The sequence below is a fragment of the Typopeltis vanoorti genome, chromosome 12, assembly GCF_054136105.1.
Source record: "Typopeltis vanoorti isolate ZY-2024b chromosome 12, IOZ_Tvanoo_1.0, whole genome shotgun sequence".
Classification (NCBI taxonomy): Eukaryota; Metazoa; Arthropoda; class Arachnida; order Uropygi; family Thelyphonidae; genus Typopeltis; species Typopeltis vanoorti.
This window is the reverse complement of record NC_143560.1, coordinates 57,014,240-57,038,386: the sequence shown is the minus strand read 5'-3', so window position 1 is coordinate 57,038,386 and position 24,147 is coordinate 57,014,240. Positions and strand designations below refer to the sequence as shown.

Here is a 24,147-nt window from a genome sequence, read left to right as displayed (position 1 = left end):
ATTTCAGTCTGGAAATAGCAGAGCATCTTCAGTGGCACTACAAGAACAGTTTTAAAAAAATACAAGGTGGAATACTAACAATAGATCATTTAAACATAGAACAAGGCGAGTTTTTGACCAAAGAATGTTGTGGTTAGTTTCAATCCCATGCTGAGCCAATCCAGATTTAATTACAGGTGCAATTAATTGTTCTAATTGTTCTACTTCTATTTTTCTACAGAAAGAACTTTATACTATCCAACAACACATGAAACTCAATGGCTTTTCCGAAAAGAGTACTGAACATCTTCTCGATTCTTATAATCCACCACAAAACAACAAAGATTCAGTATGTCGAGTTCCAGTTCCATACATCTTCTATCGCCAGAATTCTGAAGAAATATGAGTTAACAGCTACGTATTCACCTATTAACAAATTATCTTCCCATTTTCCTTCTCCTAAAGACAAATGCTCAACTATGTCTCTTTCTGGAGTTTATCAAATTCCCTGCAACTGTGATCTCTCCTATTTTGGATAAACTGGACGTTCTCTTGAAAAAAGAATCCAAGAACATCAATCCTCCATTCATCACAACAAACCTGAAAAATCTGGATTGGCTCAGCACCGGATTGAAACTAACCACAACATTCTTTGGTTCAAAAACTCACCTCTTACATAGATCCTGTTATAAATTTGAACGTTTATTAAAAGAAAGCATAGAGGCCTTACTCCATCATTCTAACCTGAATCGGAATGACTGTATATATAAAAAATCTGGGAAAGTCTAATCAGGATAACTCATTAATTCATATTAATTTTATGTTATTTAATATTATTAATCAGTATCTTTATTTCAATGATGTCTCTGCTTAAAAATATTCCCTTTAATACTTAGTGATATAACATCATGTGACTTGTTCTATTTTTAAACGATCTATTGTTAGTATTCCACCTTGTATTTTTTTAAAACTGTTCTTGTAGTGCCACTGAAGATGGTCTGCTATTTCCAGACCGAAATATTTGGTTAATTAAATATCTTTCTTGTGTTTACGTGCTTATGTTATTTAGATCTTTATTAAGTACCAAGAGTTCGTCTTTGTTTAAAGCGTGTTTGGATAGATTAACTACATTGGTGGCTCCTGTTGTTTCTTGCTTCTGGTTGGTTGTTATCGTTCCCTGTGGAGAAGTTTGAATATGACCGATGGTTTTGTCTATCTTTTAGTCTTTAAAATTTGGAAATTAGGTTTTCTTTCTTTGTTTGAAGAATATAATTCGCTGTGTTGTCCGTAATCTTTTCCAGGATCATCCAGATATCTGTGTTTACGTAGCTTGAAAGTTCCGATTTTTAATTTTGTAGCTGGTTTTGAGTAACGGCTAAGTTCTTTCTGGTAGCTTGGATCTGTTCTTTGAGTTGTGCTTTCTCCATGCGGTGGTATATTCATTGCGCCTTTGTTGAGGTGAATTTTCTCTTTAGTTCAATGCAATTCGGAATGATATTGCTGTCCCTACATCTTTTAAAAAAGTCAGTTGATTGACCAAACTAGAAACATGAATCTTCAGCTTACCATATTGATTGCATTGCTTGTGGGTTGAATCTCTATGAATTATCCTAATCCTTTCTTTTAGTGTTACACGGTGATCAGCATTCATTTTAGAAATTATGGACTTTACAACCGTGTTATAAATAACTTTTAATATCCCTACATTTCGATCTTTATGTTAAGTTCATCATCTGGAGCATATACAAATATACAGGACAAGCTAAGTTACATTACATACAGTAAGCTAGAGAAACAATGAATTGATCACAAGTTATTCTACTGGCATGACCTCTAGTGAAAAAAAAAAATTATTATTTATAAACTACATCAAGCTAAATTCTATTTATGATAACATGAATAAACATTCTTTCTTACACAATTAAAAAGAAAACAGAGAAACTATTTAAGTCAATTACCACATGGCCCAAAGATATGTTCAAAAAACGTTTTCCACATTATGCTCATTCCCCTAGAATTTACGGGCTACCGAAAATTCACAAAGAAAACACTCCACTACGGCCTGCAGTCGAAGGGATAGATAGCCTGAATTATCACATAGCCAAGAAATTAGCAGCAATGCTCAATGAGTTGGTAGGTCATTTTCCCTCCTTTATCAAAAACACACACAACACTTCATAAACATCATCAAAGACATATTATATAAAGATGATTTATTAGTCAGTTTTGACATCTCTGCCCTCTTTACGAATGTCTCAATAAATGACACAATCGTTCTTTTACAGAACAAATTCCCTTCAGATATCACTGCACTCTTTGCACGTGTATTGCGTTAGAGTTATTTTGTTTGGCAAAACGCTTTCTACCTACAAAAAAGAAGGCACAGCCAGTGGCTCGCCATTATCGCCCCTATTGCTAACTTTTATATGGAACATTTTGAGCAACTTGCTTTAGATTTTGACGATGTTTTTCGATTTTCGCAAGAAAGCGTTGACGATGTTTTCGCAATCTGGTCCCATGGCTGCCAGACTAGACACATTCCTTAGCCACCTAAACAAACAACACATGCATACAGTTCACAATTGAGATTGAAAAACAGAACACACTTCCTTTTCTAGATACACTGGTCACACGTCTTCCTTCTGGCAATCTTTCCTTCACTGTTTACCCGAAACCGACACATACTGGCCAATAAACTCCTACCACCACGCAACACAAAAACTCTAAAAAAAACAGGGCTATGAAGATCTGCTCCAATGAACAGGCACTGAAAGATGAATTTAAAGTTATCAGCAATACTTTTCAAAAAAATGGGTATACAGCCAAAACACTATTAAAAAAATTTTCTAAAAGACCTCAATAAAAAACAGAGACAAACCAGACTACAATAAAACTATAACCATTCCTTACATTAAAGGGATATCAGATAATGTAAACAGAATATTACAAAAATACAACCTCAAAGCCACCTTTAAGCCTCCTGCAAAATTAAAAAGCTTACTCAACTCATCCAAAGACCCCTCCCACCGCTGGCCTACCCTGGAGTATATCGGATTTATTGCACCTGCAATATACCATATATAGGAGAAACAGGATGCACAATTCCTATGAGACAAAAAGAACATAAACGACACATTAAATATAATAATTATGGTGAAGCTGGCCTTACGGATCATGCTCTTGAACACCTTACATAGAATTAGAATTTCCGGTAAACAGTGAAGGAAAGATTGCCAGAAGGAAGACGTGTGACCAGTGTATCTAGAAAAGGAAGTGTGTTCTGTTTTTCAATCTCAATTGTGAACCGTATGCATGTGTGTTGTTTATTTAGGTGGCTAAGGAATGTGTCTAGTGTCTGGCAGCCATGGGACCAGATCGCGAAAACATCGTCAACGTTTTCTTGCAAAAATCGAAAAACATCGTCAAAATCTAAAGCAAGTTGCTCAAAATGTTCCATATAAAAGTTAGCAATAGGGGAGATAATGGCGAGCCACTGGCTTTGCCTTCTTTTTTGTAGGTAGAAAGCGTTTTGCCAAACAAAATAACTCGAACTGGAAAAGCACTAGTCATCTCCATCACACCAAAACATGGTATGAACGCAAATTCAAATAAGCCTGTGAGATTATTACCAACCACCCCAATCTGAACAATAACGATGGTCTAAAAATCCCAAACATATGGAAGGCATATATTGTAAAATTGTGTATAGGAGGATTTTTACACAAAATTACCTTATATACCAATTTTACTGTTAAACAAAATTCACCAGAAAGTTACTTGTGGATTAATAGAGATATTTTCACATTTTTTATTTTGGAAATAATAAAATTTGTGTATTACTGATTATTGTCACCTCAAAGGGTTTTGTAAAAGAACAGAAAAATAAGTGTAAGATTAATTGTGTCTTAAGAAACCTCTTAGTCACCAGTAATTCCAGACGGATTAAGTAAGGTATTAACTAATGACCTGGGGCAACTGCAACCTCGAAGGTCAACAGTACACAGGGTTCTCCCGACTAATTGCACCGATCGATGAGGGTGACGGGTGCAAACCACCAAAGTACTTTGGGGGGACGATGACATAAGCAAAAACGAAGATCATCAGGACTGTATAAATAGCGGTTCGTTACGTCGAAAAAGGGTCTTGTCCTGCCTTTTTATTGGAGTTTGAGTACGTCGGTCCCGTTCCCAGGGCAGCGAGAAGTTTCGAGGTCATGTGGGGTTCCGACCAGAAGTTGACGAAGTCATGGAGTCGAGAAGTATGATGATATGACATATGTTATGGCAGCAGAGTTTTGATAACATCTTGGGAAATGATTTCTAATCACCATCGGAGACCTGCGTTCCAGATAGAAAGTGCCGAGAAAATGACGTGATTAAGATAAACAGTTTTAGAAGAAATTAGATGTCGAGTTTTAATGCCGTCAAGATCCAAATGTTCGCCGATATTTAGAGGAGATCTCACGAAATCCCGGAGATGATATCAAAGTGCCGTACTAAAGTCGGACAGTAATAGAAAGAAGTGATTTCAGGGATCATGCCCTCTCTATAAACCTTCCTATAATTCTTCTATAATCTATTCTTTCCCCTTCAATATACTGTTGTGTCCCTATTTACGATTATTAAACTTTCCTTTTCTCCTTTCAAGTGAATCTCTGTATTTTCTTTAATCAAAACTTAACTATGCACGAGATATTACAAAATTCAAATATTTAAGCTTTTTCTCCCCTTAGTGTCCCTAATATTTATATTATACTGCACCTTTTAGGACATTTAGTTTAAGATATATAATTCAAAAAGAAGGAACAAAATACAAAAATATGCCTGAGCGTGAAACTATTAAGCAGTCGTGACCCTCTATCTCATAACTTAACACATTAATTTCCCGCGTGATTAGGTTTGTACATATTTCAAGTGGTGCATTAGGCAGCAATTTCGAAAACTGTATTATTAGTGAACAAAAGTTTATTTAAAATCTCAAACATGGTACAATTCAATTTCTATTATATTATTATTATTATTATTTTCGGGCTACTCCAGGGAGTCCTTAGACTCATTGAGGGAAGCCCTAAACATCATGTCCACACAACTATACGACATTCTCACAGTATCTATCATACCTTGCCTTGAACTAGTTCACTGTCATAGCACCCACAACAGACTCTGGCAGCTTATTCCACTCATTTACCACTCTAAAAGTAAAGAACCCAGCTCTAACACCACTGCTAACCACACTCTTGCCCAGCTTCCATAGGTGTCCCCTAGTTCTCCCACCACCAGTCCTGATCTCAAAAATATCCTCTGAATTAATCTTATAGAATCCTTTTAGCAATTTGAATGTCTCAATCATATCTCCCCTTTTCTGCCTATCAACCAGTTTCTGCAACCCACAAATCTTCAACCTGTTCTCATATGGTTCATTCCATAGACTTGCTATCATCTTAGTCACTCGCCTCTGGATCCTCTCCACCTCAATACTAAGAATAAAATTTACAATATTACACAAACAAAATATAAGTTTTAGGGCAAAATCCTATATGGGAATTTGCGATCGTGCCGTCATAACAGACTTTATACATATAAATATACACACATAATCCTGGAACAAATTAACACTTTACTTAACCTTATACTAGTCAGAATGCTCTATATTGCTATAATACCATGGACATTAAGGTTTATTTTTAGTTTACCTTATCTAACTTACAAAACAATATAGGTTAAACTATCCTTTTTGTTATACCCATACATACATTTGACCTTTAAGACACTCTCATATAAGATACTATGCGCATACATAAATGTCTAGCACACGAATGCTTATTAAATAATATAAACTATTTTACTCTCATTCTACTCTGATTTGTACTAAAGTCCTAGTATATCTTCGACTGTCTAGTAATTAAGAATGATTGCAACTATATGCGATTTCAGTTGATACAAGATTTTACACTACCTTTCTAGGACGAACCCTGGTTTTCATGATCTATACCTTTCGTGCTTGAATTAAGGACACACACAGGATCTTCTATTCTATCACTATGGAACTCATCACATGGGCACGGACTTCTGTATGGATTTTCTTTCCCTCGATACGAGTACTGGATGATGAGATACATAGACAATTTCTTCTTTCTTGTAACTATATGGCGTTCCTCATCCCTTGCACTTTGTTTCCTTGTTGCGTCGGACGGAGATAACTCCTACGACTTCACTCAGGAAAACCCATGTTACCTATACGAAAAATTTGTGAAGAAACTCTCAGGAAAAAAAAAAAGCCTTGTGGGGGGGTTTCCTAAACCTTTTATCTGCATGGCCCCTATCAGCACCTTCTTCAATTTCTCTCCCCCCCCCCCCCGCCTACTGTAGTCGATCTCACTCACCAATTAAAGTCGTTTTTTCTGCCCAAAACCTGTTACGGTTCGCTTGCACGTGACACTCACGTGACGACGTCTCACTTCAGGAATTGACGTTGAGCGATCGTCATTTGTTTTAAGCTAGCCTCTATACTAAATTAATCCCCCTTTTTGAATTTACTTGAATATTTTAATCTCCTCTTTTCAAGTGTTAAACTAGCCTCTCACATACAAATTCTTATCTCTAATCTTCTTTGTCTTACTTAACCTATCTTTTTCATATCCTCTTTTGTAATAAGATTTCCTTTTTCATTATTTAGTTAACAAACAATTTCTGCTATATTTATTTTACTTGGATGCAAGCATATTTTCTGTCTTTAAATATTTTGTATTAGCTACTTACATAGGATTTTATATTTTTATTTTCTTGTTACACCATGATAACTGAAATTTTTACATTCTTGGTTATCAGGGTGTAACAATACCCTATTCCTCCTATGGGTTTAAATTCGGAAGAAGGCTAGTTCAGAAGCCTTAAGGTAGCAGCCCTACCACTGAACTATTCCATCGTCAGGCTAGTCCCCTGACATGGAGAACATAATCCTACTTGTAAGCTGACAGAAAAAGATAATCGGATTGAATCTATGGGAAAAAACCCTGGAATGGAAAAGGTAAAACAAAAATGGAAACGATAAAATATAATACACATAGCAAACTGGAATGTAAGAGGAATAGCATATAAAGAAATAGAATTTGACCAGTTATTAAATGAAAGAAACTTTAAAATAGCAGTAATCACTGAAACAAAAAAGAAATTAAAAGGAACTATGAGAACCGAAAATTTTAATGTGATATACAGTGGAGTTGACAGAGACCAAAGAGCACAAGCAGGAGTCATGATTTGGATTCATAACTCCCTTTCAAAACAGTTAAAACATTATAAATTATGGAATGAAAGAATAATAGAAGCTAGAATAAAAATAGATAGAGGCTATTTAACAATAATTGGTTTATATGCCCCAGAAGAAGGAAGAGAACAGGATAATATTGATTTTTATAATCAGCTACAAAACATATATAATAAAATAAATAAAAATGATTACATAATTTTAGCAGGAGACTTAAATGCAAGAATTGGAAACACGAAAATTAATAATAATATAGGAATACATGGAGAACATACTCTAAACAGGAATGGTAAAAAATTGATTGACTTTGTAGTTTATAATAACCTAAAAATAATGAATTCCTTCTATAAACATAAAGGCATACATAAATATACTTGGGCAGCAAGAGGATGGAAATCAATATTAGATTACTTCATATTAAATGAAAAGACATCAAAATGTTCACTAGATGTTAGAATTCACAGAGGATATGAAATAAGCAGTGACCACTTCCTTGTTAAAATAAAATTAAGATTACCACCTAAATGGCTACAGGTAACAAGAACAGAAAGAAAAATTGAAACATTTGTTTATAAAACTAGACTAATGAATGACACAAATGTACAATGGCTATATGAACAAAGAATTAACCAATATCTGGATAAAATAAAACAAAATGAAGAAATAGAATGGCTTAATATAAAAACGATACTAAATGCAGCAGCAAATGAAAGCTTAGGAAAGACCAAAAAATTCAATAAACGAATAAAACTGAAGATCTGGGATGATACAATCAAAGAAATAATCAAAAAGAAAAAAGAAGCCTATCACAAATCGTTAAGCAGTAAAAGATTAGAAGATGAAATAGAATATAAAAGAATAAGAGCCATAGCTAAAAGAGAAGTCAGAAAAAGACATAGAGAATCATGGATTAAATTTGTTTCTAATTTAGAACATGATTTATATAAAATAAGACCCAATGCATATAAGATTTTGAAACACTTAAATGCAGATACCAAAGAAAACATAAAATTAAACACGGAATTGAAATTAGAAGGATTTCTAAATTACTACATAGAACTGTGGACAGACAAATATTTTAAAAAAAGTCAACTGGCAAACAATTAATGAAAATGAAAAGGAAATAACTAAAGAAGAATTAGAAATCAGCCTGAAAGAAACAAGAAACAGAAAATCACCTGGAGAAGATAAGCTAGGTTCAGAACTATGTAAATACGCAGGAACAAGATACAAAGAAAGACTCTTATTATTTTTAAATAAAATTTACTCAACTGGTATCCCTCCCCCCAATGGAATGGAAAAAAGCAATTGCGATTCCTATCTTTAAAAAAGGTAATAGAGATGACCCTCAAAACTATAGAGGTATCAGTATACTAAATTCCTGTTACAAAATATATAGCAGAATCTTAAATAACAAACTAATGAAATATTCCGATAACTTCATTCTAGAAGTACAGAATGGATTTAGAAAAGGACGATCATGTATAGACCTGGCCTTTTGCCTAAAATTAATAATAGAGAAAAGAAGAGAATACAATTTAGAAACACATATTGCATTTATTGACTTTGAAAAAGCATTTGACAAAGTTAAAAGAAACATATTATTTAACATATTAAAAGAAAGACAAATACCAAATAATATCCTAAAAGCTATCACAAGTATATATGAAAATAATCAAATACAAATAAGATTAAATCACGAGCTATCATATACGAGAGAGATAAACCAAGGGGTCTGACAGGGATGTCCCCCCCTCTCAGCAACTCTTTTTTAATATCTACTTAAATGGAATAAAAATTTACATCAAGGAATTAAACGTTCACCTACAGTTAACTTAAACACTCTCCTCTTTGCTGATGACCAAATAATAATTACAAATTCTGAAGATAACTTACAGAAAGCTATTTTTGATCTAAATAAGATATCCAAAGATTATGGTATGATAATATCAACAGAAAAATCAAAAACTATGGCCTTTAAAGGACAAGATACAGCAAGAACTAAAATAGTAATAGATAACAAGATCTTAGAACAGGTGAATTCATTTAACTACCTAGGATGTATGATCACATATGAAAATGAAAAAGATATAAACATAAAAATTGCAAAATATTTAAAAATAACAGGTGTAATTAACTCTGTATTTAAACCAAACCTAGTTCAAAAACAAACCAGGCTAAAAGTATACAATACATTAGCCCTACCAGTCTTAATGTATGGAAGCGAAATGTGGACAATAAAACAAAAAGACAAACAAAGATTAACAACAGCAGGAAATGAAGTTTATGAGAAAAACTGCAAAGTATACCCTATTTGATCACAAAAGAAATGAAAATATTATGAAAGAATTAAACCAAGAACCAGTAATAGAAAAAATTAAAAAATATAAACATAAATGGATGGAACACATTCAAAGAATGAAAACAGAAAGATTACCAAAACAAGCCTTAAAGTACAAGCCATTAGGAAAAAGAAACCAGGACGTCCTCTTAAACGATTCAACAATGACTTCTAAGGCCGGAACAGGCCATGCTAGGCCTAAATCCTTGATATTCATGATGATTTCGGGGATCATTCAGAAAAGACCTGACATCTGTTCAAAGTAAGAATTTTCCTTTGTTTAGCTAGAAATAAGAAGATTGTGATGGTGATTTATTTAAGGGACTTGAGGCCTTATGCTGATATCTGAAGTATTTTATATGTGAGAGAAGGTCTGGCTAAAATCTAAGGTGAAACATTGTGTATTTAATGTTATAGCTATTGCCTAAACCTGCAGAATGTTATGTAAAAATTGATCTGAGTATTACCAAGTTTAACGAGAGAAAATTATAGACACGTGGTCTTACTAGATTTGATTATGATAAGGAACTGAATTGTAAACTTAGTTATTAGTTGTGATTTGAAGCATAGAAGCTAATTTACTGAGTGTTACACCTGATATCTTAAGAATGTAGAATTCTCAGCTATCATGGTGTAACATGAAGAATAAATAAATTAAAAACCCTGCATAAAAGATAATAGATGAATTATTTAAAAGAAAAAGAAATATTTTTGCATCCAATAAAATATATAAAATATAAACGTGTTTGTTGAAACTAACAAAAAGAAAGAATATATTAATGTTGTAATATGATATAAAAGAGAAAATTAACTAAATAAGACAGAAAAGGATTAGGCATAAGAGATGGTATGTGAGAGGCTAGAGATTAAAATATGAAGTGATTTCATAGAAAAATTTTGGAAAGGGGATTAAATTAGAGGCTAGCACAAGAAAAACAACAGATAATCGCTTTGGGTCAATTCCCGGATTGAGACTTTGTTACGGGCTCGCCGATCAAATGAGGTTTGGCAGAAAAACACCACCCTAATTGATCGGTAAAGTCAAGTCAAAAAGGGGGGCAGAGAAAAGAAGTTAGAGAAGGTGCCATTAGGAGAGAGGGTGTAAAAGGGTTAGAACCCCCCCCTCCCCCAAGGGGAGACTCTTTTTGGCTTTTGGTTCTGTTCCAGGAGGGTTCTTCGCGAGGCTCTTTTGTATGGATTTCACGGTGTTTTCCTGACTGGCAAGATAGGGGTTATATCTCCGTCGTTACAACACGGAAACGAAAGTGAGCGGGATTTCGATTCCGTACTTCCTATGTAAGAAGTAAGGAATGCCATATAGTCAAAGAAAAGAAAGCATATTCTTTGTGTTTCAACTCCAGTGTCAACTACGAGAAAGGGAAAGAAGTAAAGAAATCGATGTCCACGTCGCGAGTTGTACAGCCGTTATATAGATGATTCAAAGTGTGTCCTAAATTACGAGAGGTTAACACTGCATAAGCATAGTTCAATTCCAAAAGGAATGTAGGAGAAACAGATTATCGGAGAGGTTATACCAAGATAGTTCGATCAGAAAAAGGTAGAGGCCCATATGGAAAATTCAAGAATGAAAGGTACTGTAAAATATATCTCGTGTTAACTAAGATTCGTCTGTATTAGTTATCATTATTCTAATACTGAACTGCTGAAGTGACCAAAAAAACAATACTAGGACTTTACTATATGACAGAATATAATGAAAGTAAGCTTACTAATGTTAATATTATATGAGTAATTAAGTGTCCTGAGAATTTTGCATGTCTAATATATTGTATAAGAAAGTTAAATGTCATAGTTATGTGTCAGTGCAGTAAATGGTTTAGTTAATCTACTTAAGTTTGGATAGTTAAATAGTGTGAATTAATCTTATATGTTCGTGTCAAATGAATTTATGTGTTGAATGTGTATGGCGGCATGATCGTAATACCCATTATAGGATCATAGCTTAATTATTTATGATAAGCTAATGTCAGTTTGTAAATATTTAATATAGCATTTGAATTGTACTATGTTAAGGAATTTAATAAATCTTTTGTCCAATGATAAAACAGTTGTCTGAAATTGCTGTCCAATGCACCACTTGAAAAATTACGAACCTAATCACGCGGGAAATTAAAATGTTAAGAAACGAAATAAAGTGTTCCGACTGCAACATAGTTTCACTTTCAGACATATTTTAGTTCTTTCTCCTTGTTTTTGTATATAATATCTTAAACTAAATGTCCCAAAAGGTGTAGCATAATACAAATATTAGGGATACTAAGGGGAGAATTAACTTAAGTATTAGTAAAAGTTTTGGTGATATCTCATGCGTAGATAATAGTTGAACATAGATAAAGGGGAAATAACTAGATAGAATAAAAATCATAAAATGGGACACAACATGAGTACTTAAAATTGACCCATTGTACATTTCATTGATGTTAAATAAATTGTTTTCTTGTTTAAATAACTTGCCTGATTTCTATTTCCAATGCACTACTCATAAATTCGAATCTATGTGAGCCTGTGTATAAAAGTATAAAGGTAGATATTGTCTCGACTGCATAACAGAAAATTTAAGTTGCTAGATTTACTTAGAATTAAGAGAGAAAAGTTCCATGTGGTTTACTGTGTGTTATTTTTTCAGAGGGAGATTCAACTCCTGCCCACGAATTTGGTGGCACAGCTAGAAACTAAATAAATTTTCCAAATTCAGTTGAGAATAAACACCAGTGGATCAGACAAAGAGATTGGCTCTGGCCTGAGGTGATTTCTTTGTTCTGTAAGTTTTACACACGTGAGCTTTATATTATTTGCGGCCATAAGTCAGAGGTATAGTAAAGGTTAAGAAGAAAGGTTTAAATGAGATAACTATAGTTTTTTAGAAAGGCGCAGAACACAAGATATAATTGAAGGTAATAACATTTAAAATAAACACATTTTAACAATATTCGACCCACGGAACATTCCTCTCTAAGAGCAACTATAAACAGGACTGTAGAAAATCCAGGATCCTAAATCAAAAATAACAATTGTAATGCTAAAAATAGGACATCATTGTTACTGAAAGAAAACTATTTGTAAGAAAGAATGTTTATTCATGTTATCATAAATAGAATTTAGCTTGATGTAGTTTATAAATAGTAATTATTTTTATTTTATTTTTTTTTTTGTTTCACTAGAGGTCATGCCAGTAGAATAATTTGTGATCAATTCATTGTTTCTCTAGCTTACTGTATGCAATGTAACTTAGCTTGTCCTGTATATTTGTATATGCTCCAGATAAGGATCTTAATATGAAGATCGAAACATCAGGATATTAAAAGTTATTTATAACATGGTTGTAAAGTCCATAATTTCTAAAAAGGGGATTGGATTATAAACTCTTGACTTGGATAAGTAAATGGTTGATGGACACAAGTATCAAAAACTGGTATACAGTGAGTTGTGTGAATCTTTCATACTTAAGGTGACCAGTAATATGCTGCAGGGATCTGTCCTTGGACCATTGTTGTTATCCAGTCTATACATTAATGATATTAGGAAGAATCTGACAAGAGTGTTCAATTGTTTGCTGATAATGTAAGATAGGTTGGGCAACCTTAAAGTGACTAGTCTACTTGTATATAGGAACTGAAGATGACACATTAATTGCCTTTGTATCCCATAATGTAAAGCACACTATGTACAAGTTGTTATTCTATATATACAAGTTGTTATTCTGTATACAAGTGACGTAGTCGTGAAGGAACTTCACATGCAAACTTTGTTTATTTACACTTGGATAAAGCATAATCTTGACAGTTTTAATTTAATTTATAATAAAGTGAAAAACTTTCTACTACTTGCTCCAATCCAGAGTATTTTAATAATATCGTGTGACACCTTTTCACTACTTGTATATTGAATACACACACACACACACACATGTAAATTCTGCATTACTTCAACCTTTATCTCTTTTGGGTCTGACTGCCACCGATATGGTTTTTCACGGATGTAGGACTCTCAATGGATCCCACAGGTTGGGATCCATTGAGGTGGCATTTGTTGGTGCTGCTTCAGCAGATGCTTTCCCTGGAATATGAGCATTTCTTTTTGATGTCAGGGTGGCAGGCCTGTCACTGAGTAGAACAACAGCTGAGTAACAAGTTAAGTGATCCTTTGAGTCACTCATTGATTGGGTGATCTGGGGGATTGGCTGCGTTCTCGGAGAAGATCTGTGCTTAAACAAAGGACAGTCACTGCATTCTATTAGATGCCTGCCCACGGTATGGCCTCAATTGATGTGGCCTTCATTTTGGCCCTATGATGAGAGATGAGCATATTCAGCTGGTAGCTTCTAGAGGTCGATACTTGACTTAGTGGGATTTTTGCTTGCCATTGAGTGGAGCTGAGGCTTCTGCAGGTTTTGTCTGGCTAAACAGCTGCTGAGATTAATGGAGTGTAATGAGTTATAAAATCCTTGAGATTACTCATTGAGATTATTAATCTGAATAATCACCTAGTTTTTGGAGAAGACCCTTTAATTTACAAAAGGTGAAAGCTGGTCTGGGCAGTTGCCCTTCCTATATCCTATAATGCACAACATTATTCACTCTCAAAAAGACGTGCTTTGCATTATCGGATATTAAGGCAATTAATGGGAAGTCATTAGCCTCATATACAAGTAGCCTAGTTGTGAAGAAACTTCACGTGCAAACTTTGTTTGCTTACTTGTAGATAAAGGATTAAACAAGAATATATTAGCATTTTTAACTTAATTTATAACCAAGTGAAAAAACTTTCTGCAAAGAATTTTTCTGTTATTATTAAGGTAAAAAAAAGTTAAAGTTAATAATTAAACATGGTATCTAATTGCAGTAATGTTTCAAAAAAAATATAATTTTTAAAATATTGTGTGTGTGTGTTATGAATTTTTAATGTTGCAACTCATTCTTAAAAATTCTGTTTTATATATGCAGCTGCCAATATTCTACTGTCAGAAATGGGTGATGTTAAATTAGCAGATTTTGGTGTTGCTGGTCAGCTAACAAATACTACAAGTAAAAGGAATACATTTGTTGGCACACCATTTTGGATGGCACCAGAAGTAATTCGACAAGCAGCTTATGATTCTAAAGTAAGTTGTGCGCTTCCATAATAATTTTAAGAGTTTTTAATATCCTTTTTTTAATGATTCCAAACACAAGAGGCTTTTTAATATATAGTACATTATTATCATTGATGGGTTGTGTTAGTTAAGGAGACACTTATTCCTATTATATTTGAATACCTATAGATTGTACTCTGTGTTTTTTAGAATATACATATTATTGTTTATTATTATTATTATTCGTGACACCTCCAAGGAGTCTGAAGACTCATTGTGGGAGGACACTCACTACACAACACTCCATCTCCACTACTACACCGAACCTCTGCTACCAATCACCTACATCAACACCATCTACTGCCCACTGCTAGTATTTTTGTCTCTAAATTGCATGTGTTCTAAAGGGTCGATTTGTCTGTATGCGGGATGAAAAACCCGAGTTTCAGGAAGAAAAAACCCTGCTACCTCCTTATGAGATTGGCTTATATGAAGAGAACTGTTTCAAATGACAAAAGTAGAAAGAATTAACAAAGAGTAAGAGGACAAATGTCTTTGCAGTGCAGTTGAGAGAACAACAAAACATTACATACTTTGATTGTAAATGACCTAAGTTCAATTCTTGTCATGATGAGAAGAATCTTTATATAGACTTTTTGAGGGGAAGATAAGTTAGCCAATCTCATATGCAGATAAGTTTTTTTCTCTCCTGAAAACAGAATTTTTTATCCTGCATGCAGACAAATCAAATCAGCCAGAGAATGAACATGTGCACACATGCACACATATAGATTTAACAGAGAAAAATACTATTCGTGGCAGCCAATGGCATATTCTGTAGATGGCGGATAGTGATATAGTATGTAGATGGAGAATTAAATAGTGTAGATTTGGTTATCTGGAATTTCCTCCTGCATTGAATCCAAAACTTATTGCAATAGGGAATTTCAGATCAGACAATTAACAATAATTACAAAATTATTGTTTGGAGTTGAATCGTGAATAGGTGATGATTTGCCGATGCATATATCTTAACAGATTTATAAGAAAGTGGGGAATTATTGATGCCAAAAGTGATGTACAGTGATCCTGACATATCTACTGAAGAATATATGTGTGAGGAGACTCCCAAAATATAGCAGAGTAAATCAAACAATAGGTCATCAAATTGCATTTACTCAAGAATTTTTAGGAAGCTTTTAGAACATTTCCTCATATCTGAGAACAGTATTCTGTAGATATAAACATGGATTTGTGTTTTGTTCAGGATTGGTATGTATTCAGAAGTAAAGTAATACTTGGAGCAAATGAGAATCCTAGTTTCTTGAATTGGTTAAATATCTTGCTTATGCAAGCAAATTTTATTAAAGACCATTCTAAATAGGGTTGAGGCAAAAGGCAAGGCAGTGATGTCTGAGGAGCAAGCAGGTTTTAGGAAAAATAAGAGTATTAGAGATTAGATCCTTTGCTTTTTAGGCTTCCTATGGTAATGTGTTTCATAGACTACTCTAAAACTTTTGACTTGTTTAGCATGTAAAACTGTGGGAATTAACAAAAAGAATGGGTTTTTGTTATCAGGGTTGAAACCTATTATAGGTCAACCCTGATAATAGGTTGAAACCTCAACCTATTATCAGGGTTGAAAGCTAACTTGTTCAGTGAGCAAGAAGTCACAGTAAGAACAGATGCAGAATTAACTGATTTGTTTCAGGTTAGAAAGGGAGTTAGGCAAGGATTCCTCCTTTCTCCTCTCTTGTTTAGTATCTATGCTGAGGACATCTTGTGCATAGCATTGGACGAGCTCAAGACAGGAATTAGGATAGGTGTAGATTGATCAGTAATATGAGGTATGCTGATGATACAGTACTCCTTTGTAATGACAAGGAAGAACTAAGACAAATTCTTGACAAAGTTAATGAGATCAGTAAGAACAGAGAACTTCAGCTCAATCCTAGCAAGACAAAGATTATGGTTCTCAAAGGAAATATAGACAGCTCCTCAGAAACAAGTGTATCTTAATGGAGAAAGAATTGAGGAAGTCAGCAAGTTCAAGTACCTAGGCTTCATTATTAATGTGAGGAATTGCTGGTCAGAAGACATCAGAAAAAGATTAGGAGTGCTAAAACAACAGTCAGAGACTTGTCTAAAATCTGGAAGGATGGATGATCTATCTTCACAGGAACAAAGTTGAGGATTTTGGATACAGCTGTTTTTCCAACAGTGACTTATGGATGTGACAGTTGGAACCTAAAGAAGTCTGATAGGAAAATGATAGCTGCTTTTAAGATGTGTTACAGAAGACTGGTGAGGATATCATATACTGAAAGGTGGACAACATGGATGGGTGCTAGAAAGGATCAATAGAACTTTAAGGCTCCTTAAGGATATTGAAGAAGAAAGTTGAAATACTTTGGACACATTGAAAGGATGGAAAGACTTCACAAAACAGTAATAATAGGTAAAGTTCCTGGAAAAAGAGGACGGGGTAGACCATCAGTGAGATGAATGGATGGTGTATCTGGAGTGACTGATCTTCAGAGAGTTGAAGCCTCCAGGGAAGCACACAATAGGACCACATGGTGAGGACTGGTGTGGCACATCACTGAGCATGAGCATACATGAGATTTGGTCATCAAATGAACAGCATCAGTTGATGTCCAATGAAGAGATGGATGGAAGAGAATAGTTATAAAGTTTTTGTTGTTGTTGTTTATTATTTTAACGGTATAATAGAACACAGGAACTAAGTAAATAATTAATTTATTAACTTGATGCTGATATTTCGCTGGTATTATAACCAGCATCTTCAGAGCACAAAAACACTGTTTGTCACAATACGCGAGACTAAAACAACATGGTGTACTTAAACAAAATTGTAGCAGCAACACAAAGACTAAAGTCCTGATTTTGGCGCCCTCTATCTGAAAAAAAAACAAACAAAAAAAAACTATCATATATTACTAGAGTCCTAGAAAAGTGCTAGTTTTTTCTTAATATGACTGTCTCCCAGATCTTCGGCAAGTTAATACAGCCATATTTGTTGAGATTTGGAGTGTGTTTTAGGGCTTCTGTCGCCTCTAAGAACAATCTCTCTGATTTATACGGGTTTCTGTGTAGTACTTTTGTGTTTTTCCAGTTGATCCTGTGTGCAGGGGTATCCAGAGCATGGTCTGCTAGGCCCGACTTCCCATAATGATAATTCCGGACGTATCGTTTATGTTCGCTGATGCGGATATTCACAGTTCTTCCTGTTTGACCATAGTAGGCTTGATTGCATGAGCAGTAGGTAGACTCCTGGATGTGATAAAGGAGGAATGCTGTCCTTGGGTGAGCGGATGAGGGTGGCTAATTTGCTACATGGTCTGAATGTAGTGCGTAGTTTATGTTTATTGAGAATTCTTGAGATCTTTTCGGATGTGCCTTTAATGTAAGGGATGGTGACTGTTTTGTTGTAGTTCTCTGTGGTGGATGGTGGGAGGGGTTTCTTAGGAGTGTTTAGTATTTTGTTTATTTTATGTGGATTGTAGCCGTTGGCCAAGAAGGTGTGGCGTAAGTGAGTCAGTTCAGCAGTAAGATCCTTGTCATTGGAACAGATTGCTCTCGCTCTATGGGTTAGCGTTTTTAATATGCCATATTGTTGAGAAGGATGATGGTGTGATTGTTTGTGTAAGTATCTGCCTGTATGTGTGGGTTTTCTAAAAACTGAAAATGATAAGGAACAATCTGGGAGACGTGTGATGAGTGTATCAGAAAACATCACTATCAACAATAACATGGTCAATGAGACTTTTCTTATTCTTTGCCTCTTCTCTCCATGTGAATTTGTGCACATTTTTACGTTGGAATATGGTGTTAGTAATAGCCAGTCCATGTCCTGAGCAGAAATCCAACAGATATTTGCCATTATTATTAGCTTTGCTCTTTTCTCCAAATTTTCGCAAAATATTTTTGTGTCTCACAATCGTTTCCTACTCTGCTATTTAGATCCCCAACAAGGACCAACTTTTCCTTTTTCATTGTGTCAGTTGCTTTTTCTAAAGCCTCAAAAAATTCCTCCACTTCTACCTTAGTAGAACCTTCTGTGGGACCATAGGCACAAATAACAGAATAACAGTTCCCCATTCTCATATTTGCCCACATTACTGTACTTGAGACTGACTGCCATTCAAGAAGATTAGCCTCGTATTTTGTGTTGGATACTATGGCTACTCCTTCTTTTCCTTGATTGTCATTGCCTGAATATAACATTTTGTATTTATTGCTCAGAAAGATCTCACCAGTTTTTGTCTTTTTTTTGTTTCAGTCACCCCTATTATGTCAATCTGGTACTTATCTAATTCCTCAGCTAGCTCCATTTCTTTGCCATTCAGGCTTCTTATGTTGATAGTACTGATCTTTAACTCTGGTGATGTAGAGTTGGGGTTTGTTTTCAGATTTGTTCCAGTAGCTGACTTTTCGCTGTTTGCCCTGGTTCCCTGGCGAAAACAACGGGGGCCTTGTTTAACCAGGCGACGCCCCAGCCGGTATGAAATTTTGTCATGTCATACCATCAGTTTTTATTTTGGTTTAACCAATAAGCATATAATTTGGTCGGCTAAATCCCAAATTGCCAATGATATATACATTCATATTAATAGACTTAGGTGTTTGGGTTATTCATAATAGTACTTCTCAATATAAATAACACCAAGAGAAAAAAATATCATTTATTGAACATATTAATATTTCACTGGTTTTCTATCCAGCATTGTCAGGCAAAGCTTTTTTTTTATATCATCATCTGTATATTATTATACTGATATGTATAAAAAGTTTATTTTATTTAGTAATATTTTAATGTTATTTTTATTTCATTTTTTTTTTTCCACCAGAGGTCAGGCTAGGGTAACAATTAACAAAGCATTTAGATTTATCTTACTTTTGTGTAGTATCACGTAGCTTGTGTCCTGTACATGTGTATGTTTTCCTGATGGTGACCTCAGTATAGAGGTTGAAACATTAAATATTGTTTTCTTAATTATAAGTAAAGTAATTATTCCAACATGTGTGATTTTATCTCCATAAATTCTTTAGTATGAATGCTGACCACTTAAAACCTTAAAAGAAACAACATCAGGGAAGAATTCCACAGTACAGTAGTGGCAGGGATGAGGGACGAGGAAAAGAAGCTTGTTCTGTGGGTTTCAAAGTGTAATCTGAAAGGATGCTGCGTGGCAACTGCATGTGTTCCAAAAGGTGTAGTACAGTGGAGAAATAAGTTTTAGGGGTGCTTAAGGGTCAAAGCTGTATAACTGAGAGGACACCTCCACATAGCCTTTAAAGGAATGTGGAGAACCGACCAGGGCTTCTGACCTAATGTCCAATCCTCATCTTCTCATGGTGCACCCTGTTGGGTATCTACCTGGATACTGAACGAATGAGGATGTGCTGGCAATTTGGAATTTAGTTGACCAAATTGTATTCTTATTGGCTTAAGCCAATATAGAAAATTATGGTACAACATGACAAAATTTCATGCCGGCTGGGGCGTCGCCCGTTAAACAAGGCCCCCGTTGTTTTCGCCAGGGAACCAGGGCAAACAGCGAAAAGTCAGCTACTGGAACAAATCTGAAAACAAACCCCAACTCTACATCACCAGAGTTAAAGATCAGTACTATCAACATAAGAAGCCTGAATGGCAAAGAAATGGAGCTAGCTGAGGAATTAGATAAGTACCAGATTGACATAATAGGGGTGACTGAAACAAAAAAAAGACAAAAACTGGTGAGATCTTTCTGAGCAATAAATACAAAATGTTATATTCAGGCAATGACAATCAAGGAAAAGAAGTGATAGCCATAGTATTCAACACTAAATACGAAGCTAATCTTCTTGAATGGCAGGCAGGCAGTCTCAAGTAGAGTGATGTGGGCTAATATCAGAATGGGGAACTGGACAATGAGACTTATTTGTGCCTATAAATACAAAATGTTATATTTAGCCAATAATAATCAAGGAAAAGAAGTGATAGCCATAGTATTCAACACTAAATACGAAGCTAATCTTCTTGAATGGCAGGCAGGCAGTCTCAAGTAGAGTGATGTGGGCTAATATCAGAATGGGGAACTGGACAATGAGACTTATTTGTGCCTATGGTCCCACAGAAGGTTCTACTAAAGTAGAAGTGGAAGAATTTTTTGATGCCTTAGAAAAAGCAACTGACACAATGAAAAAGGAAAAGTTGGTCCTTGTTGGGGATCTAAATAGCAGAGTAGGAAATGACTGTCAGACATACAAAAATATTTTGGGAAAATTTGGAGAAAAAAGCAAAACTAATAATGGCAAATACCTGTTGGATTTCTGCTCAGGACATGGACTGGTTATTACTAACACCATGTTCCAACATAAAAATGTGCACAAATTCACATGGAGAGAAGAGGCAAGAAATAAGAAAAGTCTCATTGACTATGTTATTGTTGATAGTGATGTTTTCTCCCTGGTGCAGGACACCAGAGTGTACAGAGGATTTGAAATTGGAAGCAATCACTATTTAGTCTTGAGCAGGATAAAATTGAATTTCATACCAAAAAGAATAACATGTAAGAAAGTTTTAAAGCAAATAAAAGTTGAGCAGCTCTCAGAGGTCAACTGTAGACTAAAATACACAAAGATTATTGAAGAAAAAATGAAAGAGTTTGAGAACAGGAACCAAACCTTGGAGATTCAGTGGTAAGCCTTGAAGAAAACCCTGATTGATTCAGCCAGAGAAGCATGTGGTGAGGTTGTCTGCAAGGATAGAAAAATCAGAACGCCATGGTGGACACAAGAAGTTAAAGAGGCAGTGAAGGAAAAGAAGAAAGCATATCAAAAGTTCCTGACAAATAAGTCAGCTTTTTTTTCTCTTAGAGAATACAGATGCAAATGTAAGAAAGCGAAACACTGTGTAAAACTAGTTAAACAAAAGTCATGGGAGGATTTTGGCAAGAACGTCGAAAATAAATATCAAGAAGGCAGTAAGATATTCTGGAGGTTGTTGAAGAAGCTTAGAAATGCAGGAAAGAGTCCTGTAAAAGCAGTTAGAGATCATAAAGGTGACATGAAAAACAGGAGAAAATGATATCCTTGAAGTATGGAGTAATTACTTCGAAAAATTGCTAAATGAAACAAGCAGTGATAGCACTGTGGTAAAAAAACACTCAACAGGCATACAGTCAAGAATACATATCCATACTTGAAGTAGAAAAAGCCATCAAAGGCTTAAAATGTGGAAAGGCAGCAGGTGTAGATGATATTCTACCAGAAATGCTGACGTATGGTGGTATAAAAGTCTTACAGTGAATGCACTGCATAGTTCAGAAAGCCTGGACAGAGGGATGCATTCTCGTTGATTGGAGTAGGGCTCTAATAGTGCCCTTATATAAAAAGGGAAATAAGGCTGAATGTGAGAATTACAGAGGTATTTCCCTACTGAGTGTTCCTGGCAAGATCCATGCAAGTATACTTGAGAAACGGTCGAGAAGAATTGTGGAAGAAAAGCTTGGTGAAGAACAAGCTGGATTCAGGCCAAATAGAGGCTGTCAGGATCAGATCTTCACTTTACGACAAATAGTTGAGAAAGCATGGGAATATAACAAAGATCTGTATTTAAGTTTTGTCGATCTGGACAAGGCATATGACAAGGTGCCAAGAGAGAAGCTATTCAATACGCTACAATTATATGGTGTTAATGGGGCAATATATCAAGCAATACTTAGTCTGTATTTGAGTTGTAAGTCGGCAGTTAGAATTGAAGGAAGTACAGGAAGATGGTTTATTGTTAAATCTGGTCTAAGACAAGGATGTACATTATTCCCTCTGATATTCATTATCTATATGGATCACATTATGAAGGAAAGTGGTATTAAACATGATATCAGAATTGGAGATGTTAATGTCAGCTCTTTGCTTTATGCGGATGATGTTATACTTTTAAATAAATCTGCTACAAGTCTGCAAGATTCCCTGACTAAATTGAATAACTGTTGTAATAGATATGGTATGAAGGTCAGCATTAAAAAGACAAAGACAATGAAAATAGGCAGAAACTTTGAAAATATCAACTGCATTTTGAATGGAGAACCTATAGAAATAGTAAAACATTTCAGCTACTTAGGCACGATCTTTAGTGAAGATGGTAAATTAAATATGGAAATAGATAACATAATCAACAAAGCTGGTATGGTTTGAAGTCAATTGAATAAATTCATATGGAATCAGAGAAAAATTAGTCGGAACACTAAATTAGCTGTATACAAGACAGTGTTCAAACCAGTTTTAATTTATGGATTTGAGAGCTAGGTCAGAAGTAAAACACTTGACCAAAGACTAGAGACTGCAGATATGAGAGTCCTGAGAAAGATTATAGGCATGAACAGATGGCATCAATGGTAGTATCATAATAAAAATGAGAATATTAGGAAAGAACTTGACATTGTCGGCATCAAGAAATGTGTTAGCAGAGCTAATCTCAGGTGGTATGGTCACTTAAACAGAATGGGTGAGGAAAGATTAGCAAAACAAGTGTTCTCTGCCATGTTGGCAGGAAAACGATCCAGAGGAATACCAAGATATAGGTGGATTGATACAGTACAAAGTGCCTTAGACATTAGAAATATAAGATCTGATAATGATAATTGGAGTCTTGACAAGTAACAGACTGATTTGGAGGAAAATTGTAGATAGGAAGTTAGTAATGATGTAAATTTTTCATGTGGTACTATCATATCTTGTACACCCCTGGAAGGTACATGTCAGGAATTTGATGATGATGATATTTATAGAATACACAAATTGCAGAAACCAAACACCTATGCAAAAGCGAGAGGAGTGAGTTGGTAAAAGATGGGTCATTAATCAATATAATTGTTCTCCTCTGTTTTAAGGGAGCTTTTATGGGCCCCCACTCCAAATATGAGAGAGTAGTATTCAATTACTGGGCAGATTTGTGGTTTGTATAAGGTTAACAGCTGTTCAGAGGTGAAGTAACGTCTTGAGTGAAAGAAAAATGCTAATTTTTTAGAAGCAGAGGATCCAGTGGTTGTGATGTGATTATGCCAGTAGAGGCTTCATGTCAGGGTGATTCCGAGAAGAGAAATCTTATCTGGAAATTTGAATGCTGTTAAAGATAATACTAGGAGAAAATGGTTCTTTTTTTGTGAGAAATAGGACAGAACTGAGTTTTACTAACGTTGAAATTGATGAGGTTATCTGAATCCCATTGGAGGATGGCTTGGAGCATCCTTCTCAACATGCAGACTATAGTAATGCCATCTTTGTCCCTCATATCCAGGGTACCCCAGAAAAAAATAGCCAGAACGCTAAAAAAAAAGTACAATCTGCACTGCATTTAAACCTCATCTGAAGTTCACTGTCCTCATTAGCTCTCTCAATGATCCTCTACCTCCTCTCTCTGTTCCAGGTGTTTACTACTACTTCTTGTAAGTTATCATCTTAT

General features: G+C 34.9%; 1 protein-coding gene across 1 annotated transcript in view; it reads left to right on the top strand.

Annotated features, from left to right (window-relative positions):
* LOC150100811 (serine/threonine-protein kinase svkA-like) overlaps positions 1–24,147 on the top strand; it is a 230,343-nt gene that overhangs the window by 124,373 nt on the left and 81,823 nt on the right. Inside the window, exon 5 of the mRNA XM_090401906.1 lies at positions 14,548–14,705. Coding sequence (XP_090258032.1) covers positions 14,548–14,705 — 158 coding nt within the window. The remainder of the gene's footprint in view (positions 1–14,547; positions 14,706–24,147) is intronic.